The 18,177-nt window shown below is 41.9% G+C and overlaps 1 protein-coding gene across 2 annotated transcripts in view; it reads right to left on the bottom strand.

Annotated features, from left to right (window-relative positions):
• Window positions 1-380: 380 nt before the first annotated feature.
• SDC2 (syndecan 2) overlaps window positions 381-18,177 on the bottom strand; it is a 116,971-nt gene continuing 99,174 nt past the window's right edge. Inside the window, exons 2-5 of one of the 2 annotated variants that reach the window (XM_032760096.2) lie at window positions 17,447-17,558; window positions 8,508-8,641; window positions 2,554-2,689; window positions 381-1,640 (exon numbers count right to left, since the gene is read on the bottom strand). In XM_032760096.2, the coding sequence (XP_032615987.1) occupies window positions 1,477-1,640; window positions 2,554-2,689; window positions 8,508-8,641; window positions 17,447-17,558 (546 nt within the window). In that variant the 3' untranslated portion in view covers window positions 381-1,476. The remainder of the gene's footprint in view (window positions 1,641-2,553; window positions 2,690-8,507; window positions 8,642-17,446; window positions 17,559-18,177) is intronic. The other variant, XM_032760097.2, reaches the window with a different exon arrangement.

Raw genomic sequence — 18,177 nt, 5'->3', positions numbered from 1 at the left:
CCTAAGCCTTAGATACCAACATCAGAAAAGCCCCCTTCAGATCTTTGGAACTTATAGTCTTACAAGTTATTTGCAAAACCAGGCGTCTGTCTTAATATTGCCATCAGCTATCCTATAAAGGTTGCAAACTTCGAAATTCCCGGGCAGCCTTCCAATATCTCTACCTAGACACACACAGGATAATACATTCAGATTTCCTCTGGCCAATTCAGAAGTGAATCTGGTAATAAACAGTCTCATTGACAGGCTCTTTGGTCTTGATTTACAGACACTGTGGAACACTTAGAAATCAAACCCACGTCATCCTTGAGAGCAGACGGCCGTTAGCAAACGGGAGATGTACATTTGATCAAAAATGTACAAAATTTATAACAGTGACATTTTCAATATTAGGCCACATGATTTATTCAGTAGTTTTTATGTTCCCAAATTACAATTTATGTCTATTCATAAGACTACAAAAGTTACCATTAGAATTGTCTGTGCTTATAAAATACCAACTTTTTTTTAAACTGTTATATATACTCATTAACACCAGTCTGCAACAAGTTACATAGAATCAGAGGCACTTCAAAGGCTTAAAAAGACGTTTACAACTTAAATGCATTTTTAAGAACAAAAACTGATTTTTCTTTAAACCTCTACTCGTACCTTCAAATTGCAAGAAATTAACAAATACAGTGGCCAAAGGAATCTGCAGCAACTTCTTAAAATACTGTTAGCATCTTTGGGTTTGCTGAGGCTTGTCAGTAACTTACATCAAATCCTCCCAAAAGAAGATCTGATTAGATAGATATGACTAAACAGTTTTGTAGTAATAATCCAATTTTACACATTAATTTGCTGTTGCAAATCTGCCCAAAGCTACAGGTAATGAAAAATAAAGCAAGTGTAAAATGGATAGTCTGACACTTAAAAATTTATACAAAGTGGAAGTTAAAGTTTACATATTTGAAAATCACATATACACTAAATTACCATTATCTGAATTTTCCAAAGACAAATTGCACCATGACAGCTACAAAAGGCATAGGGTTTGGTTTTAAGGGCACAAGAAGGGAGGGCAGAGGAGAGGAGGCGACAACAGATAAATTAACAAAGTAAGACCAACTTGGTAAGGTCAATCTGAGACATGCTGACACAAATGAAACAGCTTTCATCTTTGAGTCATAGGAAAAAGACAATCATTTTGTATTTGCGCATAAAAGTTTAAACCAATTCCATGAACATCGAAGGTTTTCATAACATAATATTTTGCCACTGCTATTCACAGAACACTGCAGATGTTAAATTTTAATTTTATGTTGTTCTAAAGAAATACATGAACTGTTTTAAATACAATGGGATTTTATCATTAAAGTGCCAGAATGGCTCTTTAATGAAAAAAACAAAAAACAAAGATCTTCATTATTCTATGCAAAAGCTTTATTTTGAAAAGTTCAGTGATCTCATAAATAGAGACACTAAGTTGGAGTTTTACGCATAAAACTCCTTAGTAGGTGCCTTCTGATAAGCAGCACTGGATGGTTTGCGTTCTCCAAGGTCATAGCTTCCTTCATCCTTCTTTCTCATGCGATACACCAAGAGCAGGATAAGAAAAATTGCAAAGAGAAAGCCAATAACTCCACCAGCAATGACAGCTGAAACAACCAAAAGGAAGATTACTTTAGAAGAGATTCAAGGGTTGTAGACATTAGCTTTATTGTCAAGCCCAATCTACTTACACTTTTATAAAAGGCTAAATTTGAAAACCCCAATAAAAAAAAAAAGCTGGATTCAATGAAGCAACCTAGTAACTATGCAAATCTGAAACTCCTAAGGAAGGTACAGTAATTTCTTTGGTTAGTGTTAATAATATCACCCAAAAACCTCAATAAGAAAAATCTGGCCTTGATCTTAACTAATTCCATACTTGAAAACTACTTTTGTCTTTTCAGAACTCACATTTTATATTCTAATTTTCTAATTGCTTTTTTTCAACACAAAACATAGTATAACTGACTTAAAATTTTAAGGAGTATATATGAAAAAAGCATGCAAATTTATTTGTATTCTTCGATTTGAGACTATCAAGTGTTCCTCAATCTTGAAAGTTTTCCCCTTTAAAATATTTGCACTTCCATCCAATTAAGTTAAAATAGAAACAACGTTCTTAACACTTTGGACAGTACTTATGTGAACTGCCTTCCCCTAAAGAACTTTTTGTTCTCTTTATTTTGAAATGTAGAATGCCTTTGAGCAAGACTGATGGATCTTCACACTCTGCCATCTCTACATCCAGTTGTTCTGGATCAATTCAGATGTTAACTTTCCCTCTTTTAGGCTACCTCCCATCCCCTGCCCGATGGCTGGCGAAGGGGTAGGTTGAGGGAGCTGGCAGACAATAAAGACAATGTTTGCTGAGCCTCTTGCTTCTCGCTCTGGAAGCAGGCACCCACAAGACTGCTTTCAGCAGAAAGATGACAGCAAGCTTTGCTGCACTTTTGAATATCACTTAGACTAACAGAGGCCTATGTAGGCACCCTCCCACCTAAAGCCCACCAGGCTACTCACCTGCTAGGACTTCTGTCCGTTTAAACAGACTGTCTGAGTGTTTCTCAGTATACACATTTGTATCCTCTTCGGCTGGGTCCATTTTCCTTTCTGAGTCAGAGAGGTGAACTTTCTCTTTATCAGTTTCTTCAGGTGACTGGTATGGGAAACAGGGAAAGATTACATTGATTTAAGAAAATGTGCTAGAAAGAAGAAATAATAGATTAGTATATTCCAAAATTCCTTTTTTTCTTTCCCCCAAAGAATGAGTTTAGGAAATAATTGGAATAATCACTTTGTTATGTTTATAGCAAGGGGTGAGTGTCATGATGGACCCATGTAGTTCATGGTTTGGCACAACACTCATCGCACGATCAGGCAAGTCAGAGAGCTAGTGAGTTCATAATAATCCTAAGGACATGGTGAGGTTGTTTTAGTGGACATTTCCTAGGATTTCTACTTTCTCACCACTCTTCTAAATTCAGGTCACCATCTCCCTCTGACTGCTCCAACCCAACAGCACTGCCCCCATTCTCCTTGCTCCTTCACTTCTGAACTACACAGGGCACTATGACAACAGTTCCCTTTCAGATATTCTCTCACGCCTGACTGGGCTTTTCCTGTCCCCACTCTGTGGGGAGCAATCCCCAAGCTTTACTCCTAATGCTTCCCCCAGTCATATTACCTTCAGCAAACCCTGGACCAGGACTTCTGGGGACTTGGATTGTGCAAGTAGCTCCTCCCTGATCACATCATACTTCTTTTCTCCACCTTGATTTCCCCACCCGTCTAATGAATGACACTCACAGGGTCTTGGACACTGCACAATGCTCAGGTAGAAATCTATGGGAATACCTCTCACAGCCGCATCTCTAGTCAGCATTATTCCCAACAAGCCAGCAGCCTGCAGGACATTAACTGTTGGCTGTACCACCTTTAACTCTACTCGTCAAGTCTAAGTAGTAATTAATTCACTGCTGAATCAGATCAGCCTCCTTTTCTATTCCCATTAATGGCGCGTATTTTGGGGTGTTCCCAAGTTACCGATTTCGGCACATTTTCTATCATATGTTTTCCATGTCACGGCTCTGTCAATTTGCCTCCCACCTTGCTCTCACATTAACTTCTTCCCTTGGGTTCTCATTTCCAAAGCTTTGTTCAGGTGGCCAGCACATCACAGCCCAGCTCCCATCCCGCATCGACCTCAGAACTGCACATGTTGGGTAGCTTCCAGTCCTCACCCAACCCACCACTTACTCCCAGTAGAAAACCCTGTGAGGCCATTTCCACCACCTCTTCACTATCAAAAATGATTCTTAATATCTGTGCTGTAGTTCAGCGGTCCCCAATCTTTCCATGAATGGGAGGGTGGGGGGATGGAGGGGGGATGAAACTATTCCACCTCAGATTCTCATAAGGAGCACAACACGCACAGTTCACAATCGCGTTTGCGCTCCTAGATCCTATGGGAATGGCACGCCGCCAGCGATCTGACAGGGGGCGGAGCTCAGGTGGTAATGCTCACTCACTTCCTGCTGCGCAGCCTGGTTCCTAACAGGCCACCACCACTGGTCCATGGCCCCAGAAGCGGGTGGGGAACTCTGCTCTAGTTCATGCAGTTCTATCCCAGTCCAAATGTTGCACTTCTTTTACTATCTGTTTGTCCTTAATGAAGCCTTCTCTGACCTTTTACCTCACTAAAACCCCAGGATTATTTACATAGAAATCATCTGTTGCCTTTCTAACTCTCAGCACCATCACTGGCCATCTAATGTGAATCACCCAAGGTTACGCTGATCCACATCACCTGAAAGGCACACACACAAAAAATACAGGCCTACTACTAGAGGTTCCATTTCAATTGGTCTGACTTCAGGTCACCATCTCCCTCTGACTGCTCCAACCCAACAGCACTGCCCCAGTTCTCCTTACTCCTTCACTTCTGAGCTATACAGGGCACTATGTAGCTGGCACTGATTTTTATTGCTATTTAAGTTCTCCAGACAATTCCATAGTTTAAGAACCAGTGGGTTAGAGAAGTCCCATTCAAAGGAGTTGTTCATTCTCTTAACAGTCTGAAGTTCTTGTCGGCCAACATCACTGATGAAAACACTGTCAACTTCATTGAGGTTTAAAGACTAAAGATGGCTGGGTAGGGAGCCCAAGGTGAGCGGATCATTGGAGACCAACCTGGGCAACATACTGAGACCTTGTCTCTACAAAAAAATTTTTTAAATTAGCCAGGCATGGTGCTGTGTACCTGTGGAGGATCTCTTGATCCCAGGAGTTGGAGGTTGCAGTGAGCTATAATTGTGCCACTGCATTCTAGCCTGGGTAACGGAGTGAGACCCTGTCTCAAAAAAAATACTGCAGACAATAATCCTTCTCAGCTCTACTACTCTTCCTAAGTTCCTGAGAGCTTCCTACCATCTTCATTAGGACTCCACAGAGTCTAACATACCATGGCTCAGCAAAGCAATTGATTGCTTTCTGAAGGCTGGAGTTCATCCAAAATGGCGGCCTGCTAGTTAAGTCTAGAGGCTTCAAGGGTATAAGAAGAAAAGACCTCACCTTCTTGGGCTGTGCAAGTAGCTCCTGTGGGACCCTGACCATATCATACTTCTTTTCTGCACCTTAAGGCCACCCTCATTGCTAGGAAGGACCATAAGCTAGACCAGGTGGATCCATTTGTACTCTAGGGTATGTATGATCAATAGGTCCTTGCCTCAGTGAGCAGAACGCTACGCTTCTACTGAAGGTGGTATGTAATAAAGTATAATAAAGAGTAACTGTCATTCCCAAATTGCAAGAAACCCTGTACTACCTAAACTTCAACCTGCCATGACTTACAAAAGCAGAGGCCATAGAGAAATGTTCATTTCACTGGTGCACAATATGCACTGAAAATGTCACGGTCCTCTCTATTACTATGAGAGAAGGAAATACGACAGGCCTTCCAGGCCTTCAGGTACCAAAGTAAAGCAGAAGACAGCAGCTCATTGGCAGTATTTTTCCTGAGTTTTTTCTGTCTTTCTCATGAAAAGCCCATCATTAATTGGCTTCCTGGTGGAAAGACAGACAACAGATCAGAGAACGGATTATCTGGATTCTAGTCTAGAAATCTTGTCACTGCTCATTAGTACTGCTTTACTATTACACGTTAGAAAAGGGAAGAGAAATCTCAAATAGGTGAATACTCAGGTTTGTGACTAGGGAGAGAGGTAAACAAGTTCTGGTGAGAAATGAAATGGACATTAAGTAGTTACTGTAATATGAGAGACTGAGTTTAATTTATCCATATCCATATCATCTTTGTCCCATTATTATTACAAATCATATGGTTTCACCATGCGATTTTTGAGTGGCTAAAGTCATTTAAGAGAGTTGATCTTTTCGGTTTCCTCTGACTCAGCTTCTGATCCGGCAGGCTGAACAAAGCGTGCAATCCAGGGATCTGAGAGTGTGGGGACTGAAGGACTCCACAGAACTGGAGCCGCCCTGCAGTTGGAGGTGCACAAGCCTCAAGTGGCTCTGGGTGGAAAATTCATTTTTTAAGTCAAAATGTTTTATCTTATGGAAGCAGAGGCTTGACTAAGAAGAAACCATTTTGTAATATGGAACTAATCTGAACTACCTTAACTCTTGTATGAATGTTGTGCAAAATGAATCTGCAAAAGGGCAGCAGGGATGATTAAATGAGGCCAAGTAAAGATCTGCCACATCCATGTCTGGTTGTTTGGATGCCATGGAAATGGAACAGAAGTAAAAGCTTATAAGTGATGCTCTTCTCAAACAAATAACGAGATTCCTTTTTTTTGCATTTTAGTCACTTAAATTTACAACAAACTAGATAGGATATCTGTAATAGTGACACTAATGCCACTGTGAGACCAACTGAAAAGCAAAATCTACACTAATGGTATCCTACAGGCAATGTTCAATTCGGCTGTATCACATAAACAGCAAAATGAAAAATTTAATCATTATTATTCATGTTATTTATGATCAATATTATCATTATCAGTGCTGCAAAGTGTTCGACACGTAATGAATAGCACTCAATAAATCTCCTATAAATGGATGAATTTTTATTATTACTACATTGAACACAAATGATAGTAAGAATATAAATGTATTAAAATCTTTTGGGCTCTTTAATTTTTAAATTCACCTGTCAAAGTTCTGTATTTTTTATCTTGATCTGATGCAATTACTTCCTTAAAACCAATTTTTAAAAAACTTAAATTAGTGGTCAATCCATTGTTGTTAACAAACCAGATAGAACTCTACGTCAAATTAAGTCTTGCTTAGGATACAACTCTCTATCACTACAAGCCGAAACTCACCCAGGAGAGTTTCTTCCCTCAAGCTAGTGAGTCCTAATTGTCTCTGACTTCAACAGATTTAGTCGAGAGAAGTGGTCAAATAAAAATGTGGTAAGAGCCAAATGCATCTTTAGTAGATAGTAGATAATTGTGCCACACACACTCTGAGGCATTCAGTCATCCTGCCAATTGCACCTGCACTTTTCATTTCTCCCTTTCTTTTTTTGTTTCATTCACTCAACTGATACATTGATACAGTAGCTTTTATGCATGGATACAGCACATGCCAGGTGAGTTGGTCGCAGTTCTCATAGGGCTCTCCCTGCCTTCCTACCACCTGGCTTGTAAAGTCTACCACTGATAGTAATTGACCTTTCTTGGTCCTACAGAAAGCACTTCAATTTGGATAGGGCTGGCTTCCTGGCTGTTCCACATCTGCAGAAACCCATCCAGCAGTGCCATTCACCATTCCAGTCACAGGCACTGGGAGGACGGAGGAGGAGGAAGAACAAAGGTACTCTGGAGCAAGGGTAAGAAAAGCCCACATGCATTCCTGCCTGAAGACGGGATGATTCTTACTCCAAGGAAGGCCTGTCGCCACCTTCATCAAACAGCCTTCCATATCCATATCCTGTCTGCTGCTAAAGCTTGGCAGCATCTCATTTCTAATCAACAGATGGGTGAGCTCTAAAAGGGGATGCTTGTGCTTCTGAGTTTTCTTAAGCTGTATGTTACCCCTGCACTGACTGCAAAGTCTACCACTACAGTTATTACACATGCTCATTTGGTGAATTGGCTTGGTCTCTTCTGCTCCACCAAATTCAATTAATGCTTACAGAAGAGTGACTAGGTCTCAGGTGCCATGCTACATGCACTCACATTTCATCTTCTTCACAGCCCACAGGAAATGGGTTCAGAAGCTAAGAAACGTGACTGGATCCAGGATTTGAAACTTAGGTCTTGGCCAGACTTTAATATGGATATTCTAACTTCAGTGGGTTACCTATTAGTGGATGGTCAGCTAACTGCAATATTAACGAGGTCAAAATCACAAGCTCCAAGTTTTCATTAGCTGGTCACTTTACTCAGGTCTAAGGCCAAAGACCTTATTCTTAATATGTCAGCTCTCAAAATGAATATATACAGATGTACCCAGGTTCATCATCATCATTGAGAGAGGTCAAGGATTACATACTACTGATGGTCGGCCTAAGAAGACTGAGAAATGACTTAGTGAGACTAAGACCACCTCAAGACGTGACCTGGAGTCTTCTAATTACGTAACCTACAAACCAGGAAACCAAAGAAACAGGGCTTTACTTCTTAACTGGGCTTCAGATGTTCCTTAAGAAGGAGGGCCATGTGAAAAATAGTTGTATACAATTTGAGCCTGGATGACAGAAATTATAAGTGGGTAAATGCCAAAATGATCAAAAAGAGTAAGGAAGAGCCATTTATAACACCCCCTGAAGACCATTTGTCCTTACACAGTTTTAAGTGGGGCCTTTTAAAAGAACTGTTGTGTACATAGTTCATGATGGGTAGCTCCAAAAAGAAGAAAATAATAAAAAAGGGACTGTTGTGTACAGTCAGTAAAGTGGAGCATTTATAACAACCTGATAATGCAATGCAATGGAAAATAGAACGCACCTTTGTCTGAGCAGGTATCTTGTTCTGTATATTCAGCGTCGTGGTTTCCACTTTTGGAGCAGCACTAGTGAACGGTATCTTTGGAAGTGGTCGAGATGTTGTCAGCTCTGGACTCTCTACATCCTCATCAGCTCCTGGAAAAGTAAGTGAAGATGAACTGAGCATGGCAATCATGACACAGATGTCTCCATTATCAGGCACTATTGCCTGACGTTGACACTGACAGAATCATGTTCTTTCAAAATGCTGGCTCTTTAAGACTTCAGCACAAAGCTTCCTGTGGTCTTCACCATGATGAAGAAGTGATTTCAAAGGTGTCTGTGGGTAGCCTAGCAAGTTTTTCCTCAATAGTATTATCCAGAACACTCAAGTAGCCCTTCTTTCACTTGCATGTTCCTTCTCTCCCTGCTTGACAAGATTTTTTCCCATCTACACTGAAACATGCTCCATTTCCATTTTAAGAACACAACAGGCTGGGCGCGGTGGCTCATGCCTGTAATTTCAGCACTTTGGGAGGCCAAAGAGAGCAGATCACGAGGTCAGGAGATCAAGACCAGCCTGGCCTATATGGTGAAACCCCGTCTCTACTAAAAATTCAAAAATTTAGCTGGGCATGGTGGCACACGCCTGTAATCCCAGCTATTCGGGAGGCTGAGGCAGGAGAATCACTTGAACCCGGAGGTGGAGGCTGCAGTGAGCAGAGGTCACACCATTGTATTCCAGCCTGGGTGACAGGGTGAGACTCTGCCAAAAAAAAAAAAAAAAAAAAAAACCCACAACAAAACAAAATACAAACAGGAAAACTCTCCTATGGCTGACTCCTTATTTCATGTGAGTTCCTGCCCTGTCTCCTGGGTTTTTGTTTTGTTTTGTTTTTGTTTATTTATTTATTTATTTATTTATTTATTTATTTTTGAGACGGAGTCTTGCCCTGTCGCCAGGCTGGAGTGCAGTGGCACAATCTGGGCTCACCGCAACCTCTGCCTTCCAGGTTCAAGTGATTCTCCTGCCTCAGCCTCCCGAGTAGCTGGGACTACAGGCACAGGCTACCACACCCAGCTAATTTTTTGTATTTTTAGTAGAGACGGGGTTTCACCATGTTGGCCAGGATGGTCTCCATCTCTTGTCCTTATGATCCATCCACCTGCTTCAGCCTCCCAAAGTCCTGGGATTACAGGTGTGAGCCACCGTGCCTGGCCCTCTCCTGGTTTTACAGGCAGATTTTTCCAATGAGGGTGGATACTCACTAGGTCTTGTCCTCATCATCTTCTCTATTCTGCATTCTACTCCCTCCAGGAGCATTTTCCCTGTCATGACTATTAATACTGTTTTGTTAAGGCCACCAGTATCCACAGCACCCAATGGCACTTTTCAGAATCGCCTTCCTCTAGTAGAATTTTCTAGCACCACTGCACACTGTCAAGTGCCATCTGCTTCCTGACAAACCCTATTTCTTTGGATTCCTAAGAGTTCCTGGCTTCCCCCTCACCTCTCTGGCTATTCTAAGTTTCCTTTGCTGGTTTATCCTCCTCTACCTGAACACCAAATATCAAAGAGTATCTGAAGGTCTGTCCCTAGGCCTCTTCTTACTCTACACTTTCTCCCTCATCCATGTCCACGATGTCAATAAATGATGAGCTAAGCACAGATGATACCTAAATTTACATCATCAGCTTTTACCACCCCTCTCAAAGTCAGACTCATATCCAGTGGCCTTCCTGGCATTTTCACTTGAATGACTCAAAGGTACAATACACCTCTGAACATGTCCAAACCAGAACTCATGGTCCCTTTGTCTTCTCCTCGTGTGACCTTGCAGTGACTGAAGCCTTCTGTTCCTACACACCAAAACTATGACTTCCTCTTCCTTACCTTGTTTTTGAATCCATTATCCAGTCCTATCAATCTTATCTTCTTATTATCCCTCCACCGTTAACACCGTTCTACAGTTCCAAGGCCACCACTGCAATCCAAGCCACTGTGACCTTTTCATGAACCACTGTACCTGCCTTCTTCCTAATAGGCCCCTGAGTGCCTAACATAGTGTCTAAGACATAACAGGCTCCGATCTGGTATTTGTTTAACAAGTGACTTTCTACCTGAGCATGATTTTTGTTTGTTGTTGTCGCCTTTTCACTAGAATAGCATTTGAGAATTTCTGACATTCAAATACAACATTCCTTTTAAGTTGATCATTTGTCAAATTTGTAACAACTCAAACAAACTCCAACTCCGTAACTCCAACTAACCAGGCTTCCTCAGACAACAAATGACAAATACCTCTAAATTCCTCAAACAAAAGAAAATGGGTATTTTCCACAGAATCGTATCAATGCAATAAGCAGGTGGGAAAGCAACACATGCTGGAAACGTGCGATGGCTGTGGTTCACTTCTTTTTCTTTTCTTGCTCTGTCACCCAGGCCAGAGTACAGGGGTGTGATCATGGCTCACTGTAGCTTCAAACTTGCGGGCTCAAGCAATCCTCTCACCTCAGCCTCCTGAGTAGCTGGAACTAAGTATATGTGCCACTGTGCCCAGCTAATATTAAAAAAAAATTATTATTATTATTTTTTTGTAGAGACGGGGTCTCAACTATGTTGTCAGGTTGGTCTCGAGCTCCTGAGCTCAAGGGATCCTCCTGATTGGGTCTCCCAAAGTGTTGAGATTATAGGTATGAGGCACTGTGCCTGGCTCCTGGCTGGTTAATTTCTTAATTTATCAACTATTTCCTTTAATTTAGAAATACATATATTCATTATTACACAGAAGAAATGGCAGGGCACGTTGGAATAAATACAGGGTTTGGTATTAACAAAGCAAACAAACCTAGTACTGGTTCTGGCATTTAATTAGCTCTGTACTCTTAGGCAAGTAATACTTGAGTCTTGGTTTCTTCATCTGTAAAATGGGGCTAATAATAACTAACCCACAAAGGTATATATATATCACAGATACATATCTCACAGACATGATACATATTTAAGGCATTCTATATAAACTGTTATGTAAATATAGGTCATTAATAATGCTGGGTCCAGAAATACAATGCTGTTTTATCAGCTGACCTAATTATCCATCAACATTTTACATATAATATGCTTAATTTGTTCCTACAATGAATGATTTTCTTACAAAGAATAAAACTTCAATGAGAAATGAAAAATTTCAATCTAGGGCTTATTAAAGACCCCCTTGTTTCACCAGAGTTACCAAGATGAGTCATCAACCTAGAAGTGGGATGAATCTGTATGAGGGAAGAGATTTGTAACGTAGAAAATCCCCCTTAAGCTGGCACTTTTAAAGTTAAAGACAGGGCCAGGCACAGTGGCTCGCGCCTGTAATCCCAGCACTTTGGAAGGCTGAGGCCAGCGGATCACGAGGTCAGGAGATCGAGACCATCTTGGCTAACATGGTGAAACCCCATCTCTACCAAAAATAAAAAGAATTAGCCAGGTGTGGTGGCGGGTGCCTGTAGTGTCAGCTACTTGGGAGGCTGAGGCAGGAGTATCGCTTGAACCCGGGAGAAGGAGGTTGCAGTGAGCTGGGATCCCGCCACTGCACTCCAGCCTGGGCGACAGAGTGAGGCTCTGCCTCAAAAAAAAAAAAAAAAAAAAGGTAGAGACAGACGGGTAATCTTTCTCAGATGGCTCTGCTGCTTTTAATATCTTTATTAAAAATATTAACTCTTTTGCTCAAACCAGAAATCTCGGAGCCCCACTGAGTATCTCCTCCTTCAGGTCCCACTGTTCTCCCTTTCTGAAATAGACTACTCCAAGGCCTGTTTCCCCCTAGGAAACTCCTGCTCACACTATCAAGTACAGCTCTCTGAAGCCTTCCTTGATCTTTCCATTAGGGCACCGGTTCTGTCTCTATGTTCCCATGCTCATTCTCTTATTTTTTTGTTGTTGTTGTTATTTATTTATTTATTTTGAGATGGAATTTCGCTCTTGTCGCCCAGACTGGAGTGCAATGGCATGATCACAGCTCACTGCAACCTCCACCTCCCGGGTTCAAGTGATTCTGACTCAGCCTCCCAAGTAGCTGGGATTACAGGCATGTGCCACTACGCCTGGCTGATTTTTGTATTTTTATTAGAGATGGGGTTTCGCCATGTCAGGCTGGTCTCAAACTCCTGACCTCAAGTGATCCACCCACCTCGGCCTCCCAAACTGCTAGGATTACAGGTGTGACCCACCACATCCAGCCTTATTTTCTTTTTTTAAAATAACATTTTCTTTTACTTGTGGTATGAATGTGTCTCCCCCAAATCCATGTGTTAAAACCTAATCTCCAATGCAATAGTATTAAGAAGAGGGACTTTAGGAGGTGAGCAGGTCATGGGGGCAGGGCCCTCATGGAATGGAATTAGTGCCCTTTGCAAAGAGGCTTGAGGGACACTGTTTGTCCCCTTTGCCATGTGAGGATGCAGCAAGAAGGCACCATCTAAAAAGTAGAGAGAAAGCTCTCACCAGACACCAAATCTGCTGCGCCTTGATCTTTGACTTCCCAGCCTCCAGAACTGAGACCAGTAAATTTATAAATTACCCAGTCTGAAGTATTTTGCTATAGCAACCTGAATGGACTAAGGCAACTTATAAAAATAATACTTTTAAAAATACATTTGCATGTATGAATTTGGAAACACAGAAGGAATAAATACAATTATCCTATCACCAGAGAAAACACTGTTAGATTTTATTTACTGAAGTGTCCCTAGAACCTAGAACGGTGCCTGTTCCCCCATGTACTGAGTAAGAAATACTTCCTCAATGAATGAATATCCTCTGTGTCTTCTCACCTTCCAAATGAGCTTTTCATTTTTGACATGACAGTCCCACACTCTAAGAACTCTTGTGTCTCAGAACATTCCTGTTTTATAGTATCCTGTTTTTGTGCCATTGTTCGAACATCTGCTTTTCTCTCTGAATTTACTATGATTTTCCGTAAATTTTCTTCTTCCTGTAAGTGGCTGTCCTCTCCCAATTTGGGGGTTTCTCTTTCTCTCATGTTACAAGTTTTTCCTAAATGTCTGGGGAGCCTTGGTTGCCTGTTTATATTGAAGAGGGAAACACTGAAAAGAGGACTAGAAGCTTTGAGCACACAGGAGAGGTGTGTGAAGAGTGGGCATCATCCCCTTGACTGAAATTTTTCATTTCTCATTGAAGTTTTATTCTTTGTAATACAGAGCTGTATGTTTCATTGGAGAGCTCCCATGCCACTCTCTTTGAACTGGTCCAGCCTCCCAGAGGGGAGCCTCCCAGGCCCCAACCCAGAGGGTAAAAGGACAGACTGCCAGTGTTCTGGGAACTGAGTGGGAGAAGACAACTGGGGATCACACCACATTAAATTATTCTTAATCTAAGAACTTATTCTCTCTGTTTTACATAAGGTACCCCCAGCCCCATCTGTTCCTGAAATACCCCTGGGTCCTGTTTTATCCTCTCCAGATAATAATCTCCAGGTTTCCCTCTGAGGGCAGGGAATATGAGCCCCTTTGCTGCATGACAGAGGAAAGGAATCAGGGGATCTACTTCTTAAACAGACTTCCAGCCAATCATCCTGAGTTTAACATCACTCTCACCCTCCACTGAATGCCACCAATTCCTAGGTCCCACGAGATTCTGCTGTGTTAACTGGGTTGCTTCTTGGCTCTCCCCACTGCTAACTAACTCGGCCTTCTGAAGCCTGCCAAGTCTGTCCCCACTAGCTCATCTTCTTCCCAGCTTTCAAAACTTCATGGCTTTTGTTTCCTTTAGTGTTTTGTTTGTCCTTATGAGTTCACGCCCAATTCTTTTATCGTCAATTTAGTTGCATACTGAAAGGTAGTAGTGTTCAATCTGCCATCTTTAACCAAAGGTCTATATTTTAACTCTTACATTTTTGTTACACAGCCCTTTCCTATACTATGTCACCCCTCACTGGGTATCACAATGATTATTTCTCATGTTTGTATTTTTTTCATTAGACTCTTGGTCCCCTACAGACAGAGACCAAGTCTTTCTTATCTCTGTGCCCCAAGAGCATGGCACAGTGTGTGGCACACAGCAAATGCCTATGAACGGTTTCATGTTTGCTAATGCCCATACTTGAGCCCACATATAGAACACAGTCCTATCTCCTTGCCCAGGAAGTCCCCTCTGGGCCTTCAGCCATTTCTTCCAATCCATTTGCTTTTCTACTGGATAGCTGGATGGAAGAAGGGACAGATGGTACACTGGCCAAACCCTGGGGTGTTTTTAAGCTGGAACTGGGTAATTCTAGAAGGGGTTTATGACACAAGGAGGCAGCACAGCAAAGGAATGAAAGAAAACACACTCTCACGCCCAACTCCCTCACTTTCTCACTATCCTGGCTCTATTAACTTCTAACAGTGTGAACTGAGGCAAGTGAATCTCTCTGTGCCTCAGGTTTTCTCATGGGAATAATCGAAATACTAATAGAATTTATCCTTTCAGAGATGTTACAGGGGTTAGAGCAGTTCCTGACACACAGTTAAAAGCTTCACAAATTTTAGTTACAAGTACTGCTGCTTCATGCTGAAAAACAACACTCCCAGCTCAGTGTAAGGTGGTTTCCAAAGTCAAGAACGAAGCTCTTTCACTTCTTCACAGCAGTGATCTGCTTAAGGCTAGGGCCATGGAACAACCAGTGTGGGCCCATGTTTAAACCCTCAGCTTGATCTATCTGATCAGTGGGTTCAGGACTTCAAATGACCCTCCCTAACTCTCTTTTACCTGGATGGGGGCGGAGGGTCTGTAGAGGTTGGCAAAGTCGTTGTGTTAATTTGCTAAGACTGTCCTTAAGTTTAATTTAAAGAAAGCTTACTTTAAGCATACTGTTTTCTTTAAATTAAACTTAAGGTCAACCTTAGCAAATCAGCAAAATGATTTCGTCAACCTGTACACCCCACTAACAACTCCTGGATTCTAAGATCTGTGAAGTAGGAACAAAAAAGGTCCATACTTCTTATTTCCTGGGACATATTGAAGATGACAGTCACAAAGCACTCTTAAGGTGCTAAAAAAAAGAGGTGCCATGAGTGAAAGATATTTATAGAGTTGTGGGCAATAAGAACAACTCTTTTGACACCCATTCTGTGTGTGTGATATATATCACTCTCCCAAGAAAAACTAGAGTTATTTTTACATTAGGACTGCATTGTAAGCTCATTGTTACTAGGTCAGCAACCACCTCTCTTGTCTTTCTCAGACTTTCTGCTTTTCAACTTAAAACATTCACTCTTACATGGCTAGATTTCTACCAAAGACACAACTGATTTTAATTTGTTCTGGGTCATTCTGAAGCCCAGCTCAATCTGATCACAAAAGTTATGCTGAACCTAGATGTCTAACAATCTGTTGAATCTGTTATAAAAACCCTAAAGCAAAAAAGGTCTGGATAAGTCTTGCCGACCATGCTGCTGACCACAAATTTCTCACTTGACAATTAATTAAGCATGTGGAAAGCTCTTCCTTTTTTTGAGCTTCTTGGGGGTTGATATGGTTTGACTGTGTCCCTACCCAAATCTCACCTCAAATTGTAGTTCCCATAATCCCCACATGTCATGGGAGGGAGCTGGTGGGAGATCACTGACTCATGGGAGTAGTTACCCTCATGCTGTTCTCATGACAGTGAGTTCTCACGAGATCCGATGGTTTCATAAGGGGCTTATCCCCTCTTCACTCATACTTCTCTCTGCTGCCACCATGTGAAGAAGTACATGTTTGTTTCCCCTTCTGCCATGACTGTAAATTTCCTGAGACCCCCCAGGCATGTGAACTGTGAGTCAACTAAACCTCTTTTCCTTTATAAATTACCCAGTCCCTGTGTTGTTAGCAGGTGGAGAACGAACTCATACAGGGGCCATTCTGAGAACAGGGGAAATATTCATCAATTATGGTAGATTGCAAATGTGACCAGAATCCCTTAATCCTCTTTGTACATATATATCCTCTGTAAATGTGACTTTATGAATCCTTTCACTAAGAGGTGGAGTCTGTTCTGGCCTTCTGACTTGCTTCAACCAGTAAAATGTAGTAAAAGTGATGCTGTGCCCAGTTCTAGGGCCTGGCTGCAAGAGGCTTTGCACACTTCTACTTGCTGTTACTGTGAAAAAATGGCTTGCCTACTGGAGAATGAGAGACCACAGGAACAGGACCCAAGTCTGCTCAGCTGCCCCAGAGATATGAGTACCCAAAAGCTGCAAACCCAACCTAAAGCTGTACACTCAACCGGCAGCTGACCACTGACATGTGAGGGAGCCCAGCCAGCCCAGCCTACATCACCAACCTACAGAATATTGAGTTAAATGAATGACTGTTACTTTAAGCCACCAATTTTTGGGGTGGTTTATTATGTAGCCTTAGAGTGGTAATAGATAACTATTAATAATATACTAAGGAATCTGATTATGTCACCATATAATCATTTTACTTGGCTGTTGCATTTTCCTCCTACAATACCCTAGGAATAAAAACGTATTAACTTCTTGGTCTCATCTACAATTTTTAACATAGGGTAGGTGGTTTTATGAAACCAGTGTTTGAGGGATTTCTTGAAGGGTGGTTTCCATGACATCACTCTGAAAGTCTTAATAAGATTAAAAGCTAATGTTGACAGAGCACTATGTGCCAAGTCCCCAAATCTAAGAGCTTTAGATGTGTCAACTCCCTTTTAATCCTCACAACAACTCTATGGTAAGGACTATTGTTACTTTCCATTTTATAAAGGAGGAAACTGAGGCTCGGCAAATAAATTCTCAAGATCTCACAGCGTAAGTGGCAGAGAGAGCTAGAATTAGCACCCAGGCCCTTTGATTCCAAAGACCATGCCCTTAACCACTGTGCATCCCGCCTGTCTCCTTGAAGTAAGCGCAGTAAAATGTGTGTGCACACATGCCTGGAGAATGAGGTCCAGTGTTTAGAAGCAGCCACCTTACCCGAGCCAGACGCAGAAGCGTAGTCATCGTCATCAATAGGATATACTCCTGAAGCTTCTTCAATGGAGCTGTTGTCAAGGTACATGTCTTTATCGGATGTCAGCTCTGCTCTCTGAGAAAGGAAAGACAAGGGAGTCAGGATGTTGAGAGATTAAGAAACACACTTGTATATCTGATTGTTCAGGTACATATTGCAGTGACTACCCCTCCCACTCCCACAGTAGTCTGAATCCAAATCTCTGGCCACAGTCTTCCTCAGGCACCCTGACAACTTACAGCAATTTGAGAGGTGAGCACGGACTAATACCTGCAAGGGAAGCCTACACAGCTTAAACCAGTAGAATGAAAACAGTTCGGAGATCTGAACTCCTATCTTGGGCTTATTTTGTTGCATTCCACTAAACTTACCTGACTTTCAGCCATCCCAATGCTAGTTATAAGCCATCTTGGGCATTCTCTTTGTCACTCCCTTACTGGAAAGGGAACAAAACACTTAGGACTTTCTTGGGGATGTATGCAAATTACAGCTTAGCTTAGGCTAAATAATCACCCAGGGATCCATCAAATCCTACCAGTGCTTGCAGGCCTGGCAATGCTCAGAACTTTACCGCTACAGATGAGAGATCCCCAGTCACCCGGGTCCTCGTGCCATGCAGGCCTTTCTAGAACCCCAGCCCAGACCTGTGCTGAGGCCAGGCACAGTGCCCGGAGAGGAGCAGCGCCCATGAAGC

Source organism: Hylobates moloch, unplaced genomic scaffold (assembly GCF_009828535.3).
Source record: "Hylobates moloch isolate HMO894 unplaced genomic scaffold, HMol_V3 SCAFFOLD_9, whole genome shotgun sequence".
Classification (NCBI taxonomy): domain Eukaryota; kingdom Metazoa; phylum Chordata; class Mammalia; order Primates; family Hylobatidae; genus Hylobates; species Hylobates moloch.
This window is presented reverse-complemented; position numbering and strand designations above follow the sequence as displayed.